General features: G+C 47.9%; 1 protein-coding gene across 1 annotated transcript in view; it reads left to right on the top strand.

Moving 5' to 3' along the window:
• Positions 1–19,945, top strand: part of CCDC33 (coiled-coil domain containing 33) — a 213,635-nt gene that overhangs the window by 23,774 nt on the left and 169,916 nt on the right. The window contains exon 4 of the mRNA XM_090029238.1: positions 19,065–19,228. Coding sequence (XP_089885364.1) covers positions 19,065–19,228 — 164 coding nt within the window. The remainder of the gene's footprint in view (positions 1–19,064; positions 19,229–19,945) is intronic.

The raw sequence follows: 19,945 nt of genomic DNA, 5'->3' as shown, positions 1-19,945 counted from the left end.
TCTCAAGGAAGCGATCCTCAGTGCACAAGCTAAATCTATTCCAACACGGAGGAAAGGCAGCAAGAAGGCACAGCAGCCCCCCTGGCTCTCCAGAGACCTAGCGGACCTACTGTGGCTAAAAAGGAAAGCCTACAAAGGATGGAGGATGGGATTCACCTCCAAGGAGGATTACTCCGTGCTGGTCCGGCCCTGCAGGGAGCAAACCAGGAAAGCCAAGGCTGCAACTGAACTCCAACTAGCTTCAGGCATCAAGGACAACAAAAAGTCCTTTTTCAGATATGTGGGGAGCCGGAGGAAAAGCAAGGGCAATGTTGAACCCCTGCTAAACCAGATGGGGCAACTGACAACTGACGCCCAGGAAAAAGCCAACCTATTAAATAGGTACTTTGCGTCAGTCTTTCATCAGTCACACGGGATGCCCATGCCTGCTATGGGACAGGGAAATCTGGGTGAGGGGAATCCAATGCTGACCTCGTGAAGGAACACCTTGAGAAGCTGGATACCTTCAAGTCAGCTGGCCCTGACAACCTGCACCCCAGGGTACTCAAGGAGCTGGCCAGCGTCATAGCCCAGCCCCTGGCACGGATCTTTGAAAACTCCTGGCGCTCTGGTGTACTGCCCGAAGACTGGAAGAAGGCCAATGTGGTGCCGATCTTCAAGAAAGGGAGGAGAGTGGATCCGGCTAACTACAGGCCCATTAGCCTGACTTCTATCCTGGGGAAGATCTTAGAAAAGTTTATTAAGGAGGCCATCCTTGAGGGACTGGCCCAGGCTAACATTCTAAGGGACAGCCAGCACGGGTTTGTTGCGGGTAGGTCTTGTTTGACCAATCTCATTTCCTTCTATAACCAGGTGACCTATCACCTGGACAAGGGAGAAGAGATTGATGTCCTATATCTTGACTTCAAAAAAGCTTTTGATCTGGTATCCCATGATCACCTCTCGGCCAAACTGCCCAGTTGTGGCCTTGGCTCCACCACGATCCGCTGGCTGGGAAATTGGCTTCGTGGTCGGACCCAGAGGGTTGTGATTGATGGCAGTCACTCATCATGGTGTCCTGTAACCAGTGGGGTCCCTCAAGGCTCTGTCCTGGGACCCATGCTGTTCAACATCTTCATTAACGATGTGGACATTGGAGTCAGGAGTGGACTGGCCAAGTTCGCCGATGACACCAAACTTTGGGGCAAAGCATCCACGCCAGAAGATAGGTGGGTGATCCAGGCTGACCTGGACAAGCTCAGCAAATGGGCAGATGAGAACCTGATGGTGTTTAACACCAAAAAATGCAAGGTTCTCCACCTTGGGAGGAAAAACCTGCAGCACCCTTATAGGCTCGGCAGTGCTACGTTGGTTAGCACTACAGAAGAAAAAGACTTGGGGGTCATCACTGACCACAAGATGAACATGAGCCTGCAATGCGATGCTGCGGCTAGTAAAGCGACCAAAATGCTGGCGTGCATCCATAGATGCTTCTCGAGCAAATCCCGGGACGTCATTCTCCCCTTGTACTCGGCCTTGGTGAGGCCGCAGCTGGAGTACTGCGTCCAGTTTTGGGCTCCACAATTCAAAAAGGATGTGGAGAAGCTTGAGAGAGTCCAGAGGAGAGCCACGCGCATGATCAGAGGTCAGGAAAACAGATCTTACGATGACAGGCTGAGAGCCACGGGACTCTTTAGCCTGGAAAAGCGCAGGCTCAGGGGTGATCTGATGGCCACCTATAAGTTTATCAGGGGTGACCACCAGGATCTGGGGGAACGTCTGTTCACCAGAGCGCCCCAAGGGATGATGAGGTCGAACGGTCACAAACTCCTGCAAGACAGTTTCAGGCTGGACATAAGGAAGAATTTCTTTACTGTCCGAGCCCCCAAGGTCTGGAACAGTCTGCCAGCGGTGGTGGTTCAAGCGCCTACACTGAACACCTTCAAGAGCAAATTGGATGCTTATCTTGCTGGGATCTTATGACCCCAGCTGACTTCCTGCCCTTTGGGCAGGGGGCTGGACTCGATGATCTCCCGAGGTCCCTTCCAGCCCTAATGTCTATGAAATCTATGAAATCTGTGAAACTCACTGAGGGACATAGGGTTTATAAAAAACTAATCCAGGTAGTTGCATAAGAATCCATAGTCTAAATTTAGACCATACTTGGTACAATCCAGGCCGTGGATGATTTCTTGTTCTGCAGTTTCCCATTCAAATTAATTTTTAAAGTTTTCTTGGCTAAAAACAGCCACTCAGAGGTCAGCAATGATGTCTAGGGAGGTTCAAGTGTCCTGCCACAGGCATGTCAGTCTGTCTGGTACTGATATCAGATAGTTTGTTCATGCTTACACACAGAGATTATCCCATTTGTCCAGTGTAGAGAGCAGAGGGGCACTGTAAGCAGGCGATGGCATATATGACATTGGCCGAGGTGCAGGTAAATAATACAGATTATAACATCCAGAGTTCATGTGATCCAGTGATGATGTGGTCTGTGTTGAGAAGGGGGCACAGTTGGCATTTGGGTCCAGATCAAGGTCTGGTGCCTTGGTGAGAATAGGAGTTAGGTAGTCTGTTGCTGGGGAGATGCTGTTTGAATATGGGGGGCTGCCTGTAAGCCAGGACAGGTTTGCCCCTCATGGCTGACTTGAGTTGGCCATTACTTTCCAGGAGGGGTTGGAGGTCATTAATGATGTGTCTGAGGTGTTCACCTGAGGACTGTAGGTGACAACCAAACGGATTCTGTTGCCTTCTTCTTGACGACTACCCTTGAAAACCCCAAGGCAGAACTCACCTGGAAGTCTGTCTCGTTCCATCCCAGAACAGCCATTTGCTGCAGGCATGTAGGTTATGTATGATGTTTTGTGCTGCTTACCACCGAGGCACAGCAATGAGTCCCTCCCGTATGAGCAATGCCAGGTTAGCTGCACACCTGCCCAGCTCTGATGTCTCACATCAGTATGCAGAAGCAGTGTAAATTTAGCAGGGTATGTGCATGTCTGCCAGTTCAGAGCCTACAGAAGGAGGTGTGGTTGTAGATGGTATGGATGTCCTTGAGGTAGCTTTTCATCTAGCTGTCCCAGGTAGGTATTTATAGCAGTGACAGTAGCAAGAACAGGAGTTTTAGCTGTTGACTAAGTAGGGGGCCTCCTAGGTGAGCTTGTGCAGCCTGTGCTGAAGCTGCCATGGCTATGTTGCTAGTGGGACCAAGCTAGATCAGGTAAGTGTACACAGGCTGCCATCACTCCTTTGAATTGCAGTGGTGATTTACCTGTTTAATCTCCATCCCAGCTTCCCATCTTTAGGAGGCTACTGACAGCAATTCCCTACCTCGTAGTGGTTTTGTGAGGGCAAAGGTTATAGAAAGGCTGCAGACGGTGCAGTAATAAGGTTCACCAGTGTAAAATGCAAAAGGCAGCCTACATGCCTGAGATTACTGCAGTCACCCTGAGATCCATGTTTGTTTTACCTCCACCTGGCAACACCAGGAGGTAACACATCCTGCTCAGTTCACTTTAGATGACCTTATGTAGCTCCTTCCAGCCCTATTTTCCTATCATCCTTTATGCCAGTGGTATTGAACCTATGGCCTGTGGGCTGGATCTAGCCCATGGCACAAGTGGATCGGTGGCAAACAGCGCAGCCCAGTACGTTCCCTTTCTTACCCTGCACCCTGCCACTGATCCCCTCCACAGCTCTCTTCCTCTCTCCCTTCCCTCCCTCTGCCATTGGCTGCCAACTCCCCCCCCCATATCTCTCCTCTCTTCCCCTACAAGAGGGAAGTGGTGGTATGCAAGCACCTGGTCTGCTGGTGTAAGGGACTGGGGTCTGCTGCTTTGCCAAGTGATTCCTGCGTCATTGTCAATGAAAGTGGAACGGAGGTCCATAGAGTAAATTCATGAAGGGGAGAAGGTATCTTTTGTCTTCTGGGTTTTGATGTACTATGGTCCACTACTGCAAACTTGACCTGTAATGGGAATTTTTATGATATGTGATTTTTGTATACTGGCTTTCAGGTTGGTATATATAAGTTCTGAAAGGGAAGAGTCGGGGCTAAAGTGAATGGTTTCCTGCTTGTGCTTTTTGTAGTTATAAGACTTGCTGGAGGTCTGAACTACACCTTGCAAACTTTAAAAGGAGAGGAGCTCTCAGAACTTGAACAGTGATGTCCTTTTGTCCAAAAGTGGATAAGGTGTTTGACCTAAATGGCAAACAGCAGAACTTCTGAAGGTCTCTTGAGTTGCCGTGATTTCACTGTCTTCCAGTTGTCCCCCCATTTCAAAGCTAAACGAGAAGGGGGTTTTCAGGCTGAGAAAGCAGATTGGTTTTTAACAACGGAAAACAAATCCTTCAGTTCTACTGCAAAATAATGACAAACCCGTTTTTACTCTTAAGGATCCCAGCCATCTGGCTGGGATTGCAAGTGTGTTCAAAGAAGTGAATTTCCAATATGCTAGCAGCCTGGCCCTGGATCAGAGCTGGCAGCTTAGCATGCAGGGAAATAGGTATATGCACCCCATCTGAGCCATCTTTTAGTAGCATTTACCTGCCTTTCCTTTCTTATTGTTTGACCTGTTATCACACAAGAGCATTCAGTGCTCTAGAACAACAGAGAAGTAGGTCTGGAAGGGCCCTCCATAGGTCATCTAGTCTAACCCTTGCCTGAGGCAGGATCCTTCCTATCCCCAAACTATCCCGGACAAAACCATGGTCTACCCTTTTAGCAAAACTACACAGTCAACCCTGACAACAGGTAAAGCAGGGAGACCACAGTGCCCAGCATCCACTGTAAAAGTTGTTAAGATGCACTCAAGAGAACCCAGGCAGAGGGCCAAGCCCCCCACTGCAAAGGAAAGCAAACCCCCCCACAGTCCTTCTAAATTCCTTCCTGACACTAAATATGGTGATTAGTCTGACCCTGAGTGGAGGGGGGAGACCCTCTAGCCAGGAACCTCTGGGTTTAAGTCCCAGCAGGAGCATTGGCATACCCCATTCAAAATCCCAGCCTTCGCTGCAGCCAATACCCAATGCCAGAACTTTAAAAAAAACAGGTTTAAAAAAAAAACAAAACCCCTGACACGTAGCATCTGGGAGGAGGGGAAAGGATTCCCTCCAAAGATGTGGGTACAGTTTGCTAGGGCTTCGCACCCACAAGAGGGCCAAGCTTTCAAGACATCTTTGCTCTCACATGTTCATTTACAAGGCACAAGTTTTTTTTCATCAGGGCTGAGCACTGAATACTCCCATTTTTGTGACAATCTGCCTATATGTTTTGGTAATGGTAACGGCACTGTTGGAAATCAAATCCCAAGTGCAATCCTTTTTTGAAATCTCCTGTGAAATTCCGTATGGGGACACAGAGCAGAGAAACAGCTACAAACCAGTAGTTTGGTATATGTGCCACAGTGCAGAAGCATGAGCCTCTGGTGCACAACAGCTGGTGTTAGTCACCTTGCAGTATGTGCTATTTCTATTTTAGCAGCCAGCAGTGAGGATGAAAATTAGACCAGAAACCTCCTCTGACTCCACCTGTTTGTCAGGGAAAGGTGGACTGTTTTTTTAAACAGGCTCCCCTTGTTTTATGCTGTCACAAATGGGCTGCTCAGGGCCATTCTCTTGTCTATATTTAGCCTGCATAAAGAGGTCTCCATTTGGTTTTAAGGGAGCCTGGGGAAGCATTGAGTTAGGGAAGCGTACACTGTATTCAGTCTATCTTCATTCATGGAGCCCACTATTATTTTATGAGGTCCCAGGAGAGGGATAAAACTGACGTGTTCCAAAGAATCATCCGTAAATCATAGCTGGAGGAAAACACTGAAGAGCCCCTGCAGCGTTAGTGCTTCCCCTGGAAATGAGCAGGGGATGTTATAGGGCCGAGGGCTGCATTACAGGTTGTGTGTTACCTGCAGCAGGCTAAATCCTGCTCCATTCAAGTCAGCAGGAATTGTACCAGTAGCTTCTACAATGGCAGGATCCAAATTACAAGAAGCCAAGTGCCAGTGGGGAATGACTTAGAAGGCTCTTGCAAAAGCCAAGACTTCTGCTTCTGTGATGATGATACCCCGGCCCTCCCTTCCACAGAAGATCAGAAGAGATTGAATCTAGGATGTCTGAAAGAGTCAGTATCTCCCAGCAGACAGCAATGGTAAGCTGACCTCTTCTAAACCAGTAAAGGCAAACCTGTGTGGTAGGCATACCACAAATTAGCACCCCCCCACCCAAGTGCCACTCTGATCCCTTTCCCTTAACAGATCTGCTGTTCTGCTTTCTTCTCCTTGCCCTATATGCCACTGTGCTGCCCAACCCCAATCTGCTGTGTGCCACACAGCAGCTACCCAATGCCCATGCCACTTGTGACAGGCTGCAGGTTGGGCACCCCGATATAAATGAACCCTCCATTAGAGTGGCTGTTATGCTCACAAGCACCTGTGGAAATGGAGGGGGTAGAACTGGATTCCCATTCAAATTTCCAGCCTGAAAGCAGGTGCCTGAATCTGGGTGCTGATTTAGAAAAGTTTTCATGCCCTGGTGACATTTTAAAGGGAACTCTTGCTGTGTGTGATGACAGCAATGAGTGCAGCTCCTTTTTCCCTAGCCAAAAGGGTCCATGCTCTCAGCATGCTGACATGCATGTTATAGCCTGACTTTTTCCTGTCCCTATATGGGTACACAAGGTACAAAGACCTTTTCCTACAGCCATTGCAATTTGTGTCCCTAGATTGTGAAGATGCATGCTCCCAAGCAGGCGGCCTACTACTGATGCATCATGACCAGGAGAGTTTAATGTTGAGAGGAGGTCAGGTAGGGAGCGGAAGGAGAAGAGATGAGGCCATGATGCCAACTCCCTCATACTGACTGGCAGAGTTGATCAGGCCTGGTCAAATAACATTCCTGTGCTTGGTCCATCCCTGGTATGTGTGTGGCCTTCTCTCTGCGTTGATCAGCATGTCAACCTACGGCAGTTTTTCAAACTAAATGCCTTGCTCCTGAGGCTATTTATATGGTGTCATCCCAGAGACAGAAGCAATTTAATCTTGGCTGCATGCTGCCATAGATAGAGGCCGTGGATGTGTTTGGCTCAGGCATGGAGGAGACTATTGATTCCAGTTTCAAAATGATAAACAAGCGATAGTAAAACAAATTATGATGATTGTTCCTGAACTTCCATCAATCATCCTCCCTGCACTCAGCAACAAGTGGGGCTCCAATGAGCTACTGCGATGCACATAATAAATAACAGCAATCATGGTTGCTCCCTGGTACAGTCAGGGTTAACACTTGACAGCAGCGATGGGGCATCATCTACAGCCATTTATGCGTAGGACAGTCCAAAGCACCTTGCTAACTTCCAGTGGGGCTGGTGCTTCTGAAAAAAATTCCCATCTTGTTTTACTACTAGCTTCAAAACATTTGTGAATCCCAATATGGTTTGATTTGTACGTAGGTGTCTCTGAGAGGCCATTTTTCTTGGTGTGCCCATTTCATCCTGCTCCAAACCTCAGAAAATAATGCTAGAAATCTGACTCTGGAGATAGTTCCTGCTGGTTTGGGGAGCCCTCAAAAGGGCACAGACAGAAGTGACAATTTTCACCTGATCCAGCCACAGAAAATGGTCCATAGTCATGACCAAACACAGGTGCACAGCTGCAGGCCACTTCAAAAATGGCCAGTCGTGCAAAAATCTGAACCCTCATTTCATACCATGCTGTGCACATGAGTGCACATGCCTCACTTTGATGTGAATGCTGCGTGCAAAGCTTTCTGTGGTAGCACCTGCATGGCTGTGAGATCTAGACTTGTGTATCAGGTTTGGTGATCTGGACTTGTTTTCTACCTTGACAGGGGCCTGACTGGAGGTGGTATGCATGTAGGGGTTTTTTCATGCCTTTGTCTGTCTGGCACATGTGGTGGGTGGGGGGAGGTGGGATTCCTGGAGCGAGGGAGTCGATGGTCTGGGATAGCCTGCTTGTACAGCTGTCAGAAAGCATGTGTGTTACAGGGCAGTGGGGAAGAGGTCTCCACAATGGTGCATGCAGCTGTGGGGGAGTGGGAGGGAGTGATGTGTAATGTCACTGCATGGAGATGGAGTAATATAGGGAAGGATATGTGACCCAGTAGGATAATATCTTTTGTCAGGGCTGTACCCTATAATTTTCCTCTTCATTAGTGTCACTGTGAGCTGGTCCTGGCTGGGATGGTAGATGGGGGAGAAGAGGGAGGTGATTATCTGCAGATGGAAATAAGTGCTCCACACCTTGTTTCGTTCCCCCCTGCCCCAGCCCTGCAAGGGTAACAGTTTTCCTGTTGGATCCACTCTCATTCCCCCTGCCACCAACCATGTATTTACTCTGCATACACAGCTTCAATTAGTTTTTCTTTTCATTACAAAGCCACTGAATTGTTTCTCTGCCAGCACAATGCTCTTGCCAAGCCAGGTAGGCCAGGTACAGAGCTGTGGTTTGCTCTATTAAATTCTTCAGTGCTGAACTCAACAACCATGCCCTGCCTGGATGGGCTGGAAAAAGTGAGCATCATCATAATAGTGCCTGCAACAGCCCCAGCACTTCTGAAGAAGCTCAAAGGTCCTTACTGAGGTCAGGGCCCCCAAGTGGGCTAGGTGCTGCCTAGGCAGAGTAAGAGACACCCTCTTCCCTGAAGAGTTTGCAGTTAAAACTTCTTGAACACTGAAACTTTTTAAAATGTGCTTTGGGGCAAAAACTCAAATTCACCACACGTTCCATGTTTTGCATTCAGATCAAAACCTAATATTATCCACATTAGCGAAAGAGCCTCTCATCCCAAAGCAAGGGACGTCTTCGCGTATTCTACAAAGCAAATGTTAAAGTCCAGATTAAATGAATCAAAGCCAAATAGTTTTACTTCATCATGTGAAATGTTTTAATATTGTTGAAGGGAAATGAGTGGGACAAAATGACTTCTTTTGAATTTTTCCCTTGAAGGGAAAAAAAAAAAAGTCCACTAATGCATTCCTTCGACAGTTGTGATTTCCCACAACACTGCATTCTTCTGACCAAAATATGTCAGGCAAAAAATTGGGGTAGGTCTATTTATAGCCCAAAGAGACATGGCAGCCCCAGGCGGGGAATGGAGCTGCATGCTTCTCTGAGTACGAGCCGGGTTTGATGGAGTTCACAGAGCCCTTACTTGTGAGATATGGTGTAGCTGGAGTGTTTCCCAGGTGCAGGGGCATCTTCTTACTCCTGTAAAGACTACTGGGAAGCCCCATGCACCCTTCAGTTAGTAGTACTGCTTTTTAGCTGTTTCCAGCAGCAAGGAGTTAAACTAAACCCAGCTTCTTCCCCTTCACCATGGCCACCACACAGAGGCATAACAAACCAACTTCTGGACCCTGCGTGGATGGTAGTGGGCAGGACAGTGTTAGCAATTGGACTGGTGGCAGTGGTAGCCATTCTTGTACCCTTGTCAAAATTGAAGCCCAGGGCTGGTACCCGCATTGCCCAGCTCTAGGTACTCTACTGCTACCATGTCTCCTCTGTACAGAGCCTATGGGCCTGCTCTGGTCAGCATGGGTATCACAATGGCAACAGTCTTAGATCTACAGCAATCATCACTTGCCTACTGCTTCCTTGAATTACTTGGCCAACTTGAATGAGGGGAGAGGTATACTATCAATCCCTTTTTACAAGAGGGAGGTCGACACTCCTAGGGCTTCTCTGCAGTGCCAGCCTCAGATGTAGCTGAAGGTTTGTAGACAGGAGTCATGTTAGGGCTGCACACAAATCCCAGCCTGTGTTAAGGGCACTTTTAGCCTTGGGTAGCTAGAGGGAGCAGGTTGAATTTTGAGTGCAGAAGACACCTGGCATTAATAATGGAATAGGGATACGGCAGCATGATGTACAAGAGCTCATCAAGACTCAACGTTGCATTGCTGCTCAGGGTGGTTGCTTTCACTCCAATGAGACTAATGAGACTAGAACGGCTTCTGTGAATTGAAGGGAACTAATGATTTCAATGAAGACTTGGTCCCTTGCAAAGTGGTCAGCATCCCAGGGGGAGTCTGTGACAGAACTAGAACAGAACTCAGGAGCAAGTGTCAGCCACCTGAGTGCAAAGGGAGTGGGGGCAGCTACCATTAATACTTGGGGAAGGATGGTCCAAGGCAGGGGTGGCCAACCTGCAGCATGGTTGCGACAAGTGGCATGGGCAACTGCTGTGTTTGGCATGTGGCAGACTGGGAAGAGGGAGGGAGCAGAACTAAACTTGTGTCACTCTGGGGACTTGACTTGTCTTTGGCCACTTTGGTTCAGGGAATGGACCACTGAATCCTCAGCTTGAACACTTATTCTGTGCTGATGGGGGTGGGGAGGAATGACATTAGCACCTACAGGCCTCTTAGTTGGGTTTCAATAGCATCAAAAATTTCTAAACAAATTTTGGAAACAGCAATGGAGCACAATGGAAAATGGGATAAAATGAATCCTAGGTATACAAAGATAGCTAGATGTCTTGGACAGATAACTGATTTCCCAGACAAAGCCAGTTCCCCTAGATCTCATCTCTCTGGACTTCAGTAAAGCATTTGATAGGTGGCTACCTGGAGACTAGTAGAGGGACTTACTGTAAGGTGACTAGGAGATAGCTCAAAGGGAGATGGTAAAGGTTATGCTGGAATGTAGAGCCTCAGGCTAGAGCGAGGTTACTAGTGGAGATCTACAAAGATTGCTTTGGGGACCAAGTACTTCTGTCTAACATTTTCATTAATGAGGTTGGCACACAAAGTGTCTTGAGGAAACTTTTAGATGACCCCAAGTTCAGAGGTGTTGTCAGTACAAGGGAGGGCCAGAGTATCATACTGAGGCCTTTTTACAAAGCCCTGGTAGACCTCATCTGCAGTGTTATATACATTTCTGATCATAGAATCATGCAGCCCAAACTGTCTGGCTATTTCTGTGTCCATATTATCTTGCAAATTCTTCACCACCTCTACCACCCCAGAGGGTTTTTTTTAGCAGATGTACCTTTCTTTTCACTCCCACAGCCATTATGGCCCTTGTATGGTTTGGTTTGATTTGTTTTTCTTCAGATATGCAAGCTTGTATTTTCCAGATGATGCACATTTATTTTCATAATAGAATTACTAATAGAGTCTGAAGTTGCAATTGTGGAGGTTGGCTTAAGAACAGACCAAGCCAAATGCCACCTGTGTGGCTTAATGAATTCCCACATCTCATTTCCCAGCAAATAGCATTCTGTAAAGGACAGGCACCTAAGAGCTTACCTATATGGGAAGTCGTTTCCAGAATAAGGTAGAAGGTGGATTTAAAATGCTATTGCCATTCCTGAATAACTCACCTGCTCTCCTTCAGGAATAAGGAGAGCTATTATGGCCAGTTTCCCTGTGTAGAGCCCTGCTGGGTGATCAACAGAAGGAAACCGAAAAAAATCAATGTTTTTCTTGATCTAGTAATTTAACATACTGGACAAAAGGTGCAGACACATGGCATATTTATCCTGAAATAATTAGACTCTATTGTGAAGTAAAAGGTGAATGAATGGATTACTTTCAGTGTTACACTGGTGCAAATCACTGTACCCTGTTAAAGTTACCTGTTGGAAAGTGAGAAGTAAACATGCTAGCATGTGTTATGCTGGCACCCTAGTTGTGTGTCTTCTCCCCCCATCAGTTGCATCCCCAAGCTAACCACTTGCTATTTCTGCCTCCTCTACCACCCACTGGCCAGGAGCTGTAATCATCTACTCTTAGCTCCCTTGGGAGAGCTGGTCATTGTCCACACCCTCCGCTGAATAGAAAATGGGATAAATTAGCATGGAGTAACTGTGCTGTGTGTCCAATGCCTAAGACTCGAGAGCTCTGGGTTCATGTGTCCTTTGTAAAGTCATCTGATATCTCTTCCCCCATCTGCCAAAGGAGGGTAATACCACTTTGTTTTGTGTGACTTGGTCTATTTAGGATCTAAGCTTCTTACATTGGGGATTAAGTATAACTTTATTTGCACAGCAAATGTACAATGGTAAATGCTGTTGCATGCATATAAGTGGGGTTCACATGCACAAATATATGTGTGTGTGTGTGTGTGTGTGTATATTAGAGAAGGGGTCAGCAACCTTATGCTGACATGAGCTGCCCTTTGCAATGCAGCCCCCATTGCAGGCCATAAGTCTCTGTCCTGGAGCAGCCTATTGCCTGCATTTACCCTCCCTACATATCTCCACCCCCTCTGGAAGGCAGGTGGCACAGCACAGCTCTGTGCCATCCATTTTTCCATGCCAGCTTGAACTGCCTAGGGCCCACAGGCTGAATCCAGCCCATGAAGTTAGCGATCCCTGAATGGGGAGAATATGAAGGGAAGCAATCAAAAGGTGTCCTACTTGTAGTGGAAGAAGTAGGTGTCCCTCACCTCTAGGTACATTTGAATTTTTGCCGCTCAGCTCTCCCTCCTCACCCTCAACCCCCCCATCTCTCCCCTCTGTTTTGATAACTGAGAAGTTCAAGTCACTCTATATGAGGAGGCCTGGTTCTTTGCATCATGTTTTTCCCTTTAGGCTGCTTGAAGCTGTGATTGAGGGTGATGAAAAGGTGGCGACCAAGAGAGTTCCTTAATTGTCACACACTTTACTGATAACGCTCCACTCATCTCTCCAGCTGCCAACCCCATCTGAGCCTCTCCTGTGAAGTGAGATGCTGGAGGGAGACCCAGAGGAGAGGACCTGAGAAGCATGAGCCATAGGAGTTTGGCACCCGGGACACGCTGTCAGAGGGGATCTGTGCATTCATTTAGAAAGGACTTCTGAGTGGAGGAAGGGGATAGTTGCTGGGCCAGGGAGCTCTGGCTCAACCCACTGTGGGAGGAGGATCCACTGTTAGATATTGCTTCTAATAGCTGAAAATCCTGTTTCCTGCATGCTGTAGTTTTAGCCCTGGGGTGTCAAACCTATGGCCCTCGGGCCACATTTGGCATATGGAGCTATTCTGCCTGGCCTGTGGGCAAAGGCATGTAGATCTTTCAACACCCAGGGCAGAGATAAGGGGGTCAGGGGGGGATTCTGCTGACTATTGGCGAGGGGGGTGGGAGGTGGGTGGAGGAGGGGTGGGATCTTACCTGCCTCTGCTCTCCATGCTGGAGTGGCAGCTGCTACAGCTCCTGCTGCTGCACCATTAGACTTAGGCTGTTGCAGCCTAAGGGACAGGCCGGCGGGGCACTGGTGTAGCAGCCCAATGGTACAGGCTCCTCAGGGGCCACTCTTGGTGCTCTGTTCGCATTCCCCACCCCCCATTTCATTTCTAGACACAGGAACACACCTCCCATAGCAAAGCCCACTGGGGAGAGAGGGGGGAGCACCATTCCACTTACCTCCCTCACCCTCCTCCCTTAAAATAGGCTTCATCTTCCCATCTCCTATGGCTGGGCTGCCCCCCCATGGCCCTCCGCTGTGCAGAGGGGGTGGTAAGGGCTATGCTGACACAGCTCAAGAGGCCCCAGAGCCACTTAACAGGAGCAACAGCAAGCAGCCTCCTTTGCTGGTGCCTGTGTGCTCCTGCCACTTCTGCCATGTGCCCTGCAACTGCCAGGCCCAGATCCGGCCCAAGGCTTTTGTAGATAGATATAGGTCTGCCAAGGAGCCCTGCAGTTTGGATCCAAACCAAGGCACAAGGTGGTTTTAGACACATCTGCTTTAAGGGAAGCACAGAATAGAAATCCAGTCCCTTTCTGCCCTGCCACTGACAGTGCATTTGTACCCAGGTCACCTAGTGTAGGAGGTGCTCAGAAGCACTGGCCTGGGTAAGGTGGCTTGAGGACAAACCCAGGCCTTGTGATTTGTGCTGCACTGCCGTGGTTTTATACTGCTGCCCAGCATCAAAGTGTCCGAGCACTTCGCACGCGAGAGGAGTCATTCTGGAGCGGCATGCTGGTTTGTTCTTGTAGGGTAGACTTTAAACAAAGCTGTGCAGATTTGTTTGTGGTAGGATTGTTCAGGTCCTCACAGATATGAATACTTTGGTTACTGGAAGGCAGTTTATTTAAACTACTGCACATGCTGGCTTATTATCGTAGGGTTGTGCACGAGTGCTGGGCTCAGCATACTAGAAAGGTGGCTCGTGGACAAAGCTCCTCATTGTGCTCTGTTGCTGTAGGGCTGTCCGAGCCATGCCAGCGATGGCTCCTGCTTCAAGTCTGCTGATCCATGCAGCAGTTCCCGTCTTCCCCCGGAGACCTTCCAAGGTGTAGTTGCCTTGCCAAGCTGTGCTGGGTCAGTGATCTCTGTGAGCATAAACAGGAAATGCTGCTGTCATCCAGCAATGGGCCAGACGTCAGGGCAGGTTTAATTTATTAGAGTATGGAGACTAGAGGAATGAGAAATGCAAATTGACTGGACAGCTAGAGCAAGCAGGGATGAGGACGGTTTGTACTGATGCTTGTCAGAATTCACTAAGGTACATGGAAATTTTCAGTGCTGTTTAGGAAGCCCTGCCAGTTACCTTTAGAGATAACACCATTTATCACAGCCATCTGTGGCTTCTTGGTGACCAGCCCTAGGAGACAGGAGTGATCTGAGGCCTCTGCCCTACCCTGTCATCAAAACCTAAATTGGTTTTGGCTGGACCAACAACTTTGAATTATACTGGGGAAATCCTTCTGGCTGTCCTGTTTCCTGGGGTAGGGGCAGCCATGGAAAGACAAGATGAGAAGTGAAGATAGACTCAAATCCCCAGGCCTTCTTGACTTGCAAATGAAGGCAGAAGGCGCTTTCATTAGCACCTCATCTGGCTGTGATCGAATGCAGGCTCCCTTGGCGCCTGGGAAAAGCATCCCTCCTTGAAATCAAAGACAGCTAAATGCTTTTTTCATGTGCATGCCTGAATTGTACCTGGGCTGCCATCTACCCTTGTGTGAAGGGCACTACCAAGGTTGGATGTAGAGCCAGAGAGGTTTAATTTACAAAAGGAATAGCCTTGTGAGATACCAGTTTTGTTGTGGTTTCCTGGTAATGTTGGCTATAAAGTCTTGATCTACCATGCTCCAGTGCAATGCAAACAACTAGTAGATGGGGCAGGAGGTGAGGCTTTCTTCATCAAGACCTTCTGAAATCTCTTCCAGGAAAGATGCTGAAGTCCATCCTTGACCTCCTTTTGCACAAGGCAAGACTATATTTTCCCTTTTTTACTTCCTAATATCACAGGGACTCATATTTAAGAGATGTCTGGGATGGGACTGTTGGTTGTTTCTGTTTGTTTGATTTTTTTTTTTCCTGAACTTGCCTTTGGTTTGAAGGTGAACATGGTTGTTACTTACTGTGCCTGAGGACAGTAGGTTATCTTGAGAAGTACATTAGAACGTAGACTAATGTTTCCAAAGACAGTAAGTTGACTACTTGCATCTATATCTAGCTGCCCATGTTTAGAAGTTCTGGCCATCCTGTCCAGATGTGACTTTAAGAGGAGTGGTATCCAGTTTGGCCAGGAAAAAGACTCCTTTCCTAGTCAAAACTCCTTCATGATCTAGAAAACCAACCTCCATTTCAAAGCCTTGTTTAAGACATTGCCCTTCAGTTGGACAGGATCCCGTAGTGCCATCAGGGGCAGTAAATCAGAACCAGCTTCAGAAGAAAGACTAAAGACTTCCTCACGTGTTTTCTTGGCGGACCTGCCATCCAGGCCTGATTCAGTTCATTTTGGTTTAGGATTAGTCCCACATGATCAGACTATATGCAGACCAACAGATTGCTGCTTGGGAAATTCTTCTTTCACGGAATAAATACCATTAATTTGATTTGTCTGTCTCCATAGACATCTCTCTTCATCTGCTCTATGTAAAAAGCTGGATGCAGAGAAGCGGCAGATTCTGAACTGATCTGTGCATTGGAGGCTGTTAGACTTTCAGTCTGTAGTCATGAACCCTTCCCTGTTGTGGTCCATAGGAGAAACTGGTAGCCACTAGCATGAACAGAACCAGCCAGAGCCATCCAAGTCTCCAGTCCTGACCAGCTCTTGCTTAACACACAGGCAGTGGCAGTGAATTTTGATTAAAGCCACGTAGCACTCTGGCTGAGGGCAAAGTTGAAAAGGTAACACTTCTGTCACTTGTGATGTGACCCAGTGTTGATGCCTTGATATTAAAGATGTCTCACTGAATGTTAATCAGCTCCATGCCCTACAATTCTTATCTCACCCTTTTAATGGACCAGCTGAAACACTAGTGCTCCATCTTGGTGGTTGCACAGCATAGGTTGGAATGATAAATCAAGGAGTAGATGCAGCATCTACTAGGTTTTGCAGACAAGCTTTCAGATCCCAGCTGAGTACATGTAGCTAAGTTGGAGAAATGCAGCCAGACCCCTGTGTCTAAAGGCCACCAGTTTTTAGTTTGCTTTCCTGCTCCTCAGTTCCCGCTAGCTGTGATAAGTCAGAGAGAAAAATCTCACTCTTCCCTTTTCAGATGATTAGGCTGGAATCCCAGTTACTGCAGAGTCTCATAAATGTCAAGATTTAGGATTTGACATGGGGAGAGATAGAAGATGGGGAAATGAAGCTTAGCAGAGGATTGAAGATGCTGAGGAGAGGTTCATTTGTGTATCATAGGAAATAATGATGGGAGGAGGGAGAAGCTGAGATGAAGAGGGTTGTCAAGTCCTCATGGATCCAGATGTAGAACAGGGCTGGATCAATTAGGAGTCCTCATCTACTTTGGAGCTGGGTTTCCATGGCTTGACCAGCCTGTTTCATAGATTCCTAGATTCCAGGGTCAGAAGGGACCTCAGTGGGCCATCTAGTCTGACCCTCTGCCCCAGCAGTCAAGAAAAGGGTCGCCAAACCTGGGGTCATGTGAGTCTAGCCAGGCGCCTGTCCAGTCTTCTCTTGAAGACCCCCAGGGATGGGGCGAGCACCACCTCCCTCGGCAGCCCATTCCAGATCCTTGCAACCCAAACCATGAAGAACTTTTTTCTAATGTCCAGTCTAAACCTTCTCTCCAGTACCTTATGGCCATTGTTCCTGGGCTGCCCTGGTGAACAGATCGTCGTCTACTTCGTGTTGCTCTCCTCTTATGAATTTGCACACCGCCACAAGGTCCCCTCTCAGCCTTCTCTTGGAGAGGCTGAAGAGGTTACAGTCCCTTAGCCTTTCCTTGTAGGGCCTTCCCTGCAGGCCTGTGATCAGATGAGTGGCTCTTCTTTGGACCCTCTCCAGGTTGTCCGCATCCCGCTTGAACTGCGGCGTCCAGAACTGGACACAATACTTCAGCTGTGGCCTGACCAGTGCCACACAGAGGGGCAGCATCACCTCCCAGGACCTATTTGTGAAGCAGTCATTCATAATCTACTGTCTTGGGAGAGTTTTAAGGTCCTAAATTTTGACTGCACAGTTAAGAAAAGTTCAAACATAGAGTGCATAGGTATGTGCACAGGGTGTTTTTATTGCACAGCATATTGCACCTTTTGTATAGAGAGAAAAGCCTGAAAACATAATGTCTTTTGTTCACCCGAGTGAAGATGATGGCTATCTGTGAATAACTTACTGCTTCTGGTGTTCTGTTACATCCTTATAGACATTGTGGTCCTCTCTCTGCACCTAACTGTGTCGTAGACCAGACTTCAGAGGGCCTAACCAATTCAGTAAAAATGACTCAGGCTCCCAGGTGCCTACTTCATGGCTCTGAACCAGTGTTAGAGCAGCTTACAGGACCAGGACTGTGCAGAGATTGCCTTTCTGCCCATCTCCCAGAAGCTGAGCTGTAGCTGGGTTTGAAATGATGTCACACAGCTTGGAACTCTCTGTGTCCAATTGCAGCCTTGTTCCTGTTCTACCCATGGTGATGCTTTCATGACATCACTGTTGGGGGTGGAACAGTTCTGATCTAGATCTAGAGGTGTCCTCAGTGCTGTGCTCTGGGTTGAGGGCATCTCAAGACAGGCTAGTTGTCCGGGGATGTTCTGGGGGCTCTATCCCTTCAATTCACCCAATTTGTAGCCAAGCTTCTTGTACTGAGGCACGGGGGCTAGGTATGTGCTTGGATTATTTTTAGACCGTTCATTTCCAGCCTACTACACCAGAAGAGGAGAGCACTCTGCTTCTCCAGCAGACTGTATCCTGTTCTCCATCACTGTCCTTGGTGGCTGCTGGCTTCTCACCCCAACCAGCTCCTTCCACTGAAGAAGCAGTGGACAGGAGGAGGCATTTAGACCTCCCTCCACCCCGAGCTAGCCATGCCGGGAATTCCCAAGGTAGAGTATATCCCCCACACGGTCCAGGAATCCCAACTGAAGCTCAAGCTATTGCAGGGTGTCCATAATGGTCACTTGACTGGAGGGAGGGAGATGGTGTGGGGATAAAGGGCTTTCCCTAAAAGTCAGAAGGTGAATTTGCTTCTATCTTTTTTATGTACATGGCAAAAATTTAGGCCTTCCCCAGCTGCTCCAAGGGGACTCTGCTTGCCTTTAGGTGAGGGAGCTGCCATCCTGTTCTTGCCCACTCAAGTGCTGGCCTCCATCACATTTATTCTCTCTGTTCCCTTTGTACACTCGCCCCCCAAATTTTCACTCTCTTCACCCACACATTTTCCTGTACTCCTAGCCTCAACTGTTTTCTCATATTACCTCCTCATTCCTTTTTCTCTAAATCCCCCCTCCCATACTCCCCAAATTATTTCTTTTGTTAGGCATCTCAGCAGAAAAACAAAGCACTGGCTAGGCTATGGAAACTCAGATTCCTTGCCCTGCTGAGCAATCCTTTACTCCAGACCTGTTAGGAGCACATTGTGGGAGAGGCCAAGTGTCCACAGCTCAGCTTGTTCAGGAATGAGTTCTCCCTCTGTCCCCAGGCGGTGTCCATGGGAGTTAGTTGAGAATAGACATCCCTGAATAAAATCTTGCTTGGGACCTGAGCTGGTATGAACTCATTTCTTGCAGCATGAGAGAGATGTAGTCAAAAGCAGCATGAATTACTTGAGCCCAGCGGGCCTAATGACATGTCTGTGTCTTTAGGATAGAGCTGCAGATATGGACAGTGGGAGGTTTAAGGTGAATGTGGGTGGGAGAAAAACAAATGTAAATCCCACATTGAAGTTCCTCCTGCTTGCACCTACCAGATATCAGAGTCTCCTCCTGAAGGTGATGAGTCTGTGCGCACTTCAGAAACTAACAACTGGCACTTGGCACGCCCTGGAAAAGACTCCATCTCTGTCACTCTACATGGAGCCACCAACCTACCTCCTAACCAGCGGGGCCAAGCACCATGGCCCTATGTGGTTGTGTGAGTACCTTGGAGAATATTAATTTTTCTAATTATGAGATCTGTTTCTGCAGGAGATAATTGGCAAGAGGAAGTGCAGGCCGAAAGTTAGTCTGTTTGGTCTTATTCTGCCACTAAGTAAACGGGCATTTTGGAGGCCTGGCCAGAAAGATGTCTCTCTTAGTTAAAAGCATAACGTAGTACATCAGGGAGACTGGAGTCTTTTGAGACACTGGGCAAATCCTCTGTGGTCCTTGGACAAGTTGTCAGAAATGATGATGTATGCAGCACATGGGGTAGAATATCTATTTCTAATCTTCCTTGTCTGGAGCCTGGCTGTCATGCCTGTGATTAATGCCATGAAAATGCCAGCAGAAAAATTGCTGTAGCAGCAGTGTAGAGGAGGGGAGTGAAACGAACCAACTTTGTGAAGACTGAGGAGTAGCAAATGAAGGTGTTCCCTTCATTCAGAGCAGTGTACCATGTAGAGGAGGGACTAGTTTCCACTAGGTGGTCTCTGTTGAAGAACTTGTAGGCCCCTGAAGTAGTGACTGCCATACTTCAGAGTCTGTGGCTGCTGTAGGACTGCCCTGGATGGGTTTTGGCCCCATTGATACAGCTGGACATCTGGTGTTTGGGGTGGGTTTGGAAGCTGGAGAAATGGAGGTTGTGTTTGTGTTTTTGTACTGAGTAGGATGCATCAAGGCAATAACCATATTCTGAGGAACAGTAACAATC

Source organism: Crocodylus siamensis, chromosome 15 (genome assembly GCF_052110815.1).
Source record: "Crocodylus siamensis isolate JL-2025a chromosome 15, ASM5211081v1, whole genome shotgun sequence".
Classification (NCBI taxonomy): Eukaryota; Metazoa; Chordata; order Crocodylia; family Crocodylidae; genus Crocodylus; species Crocodylus siamensis.
The sequence above is the reverse complement of the archived record's forward strand: the minus strand, read 5'-3'. Positions and strand labels throughout refer to the sequence as shown.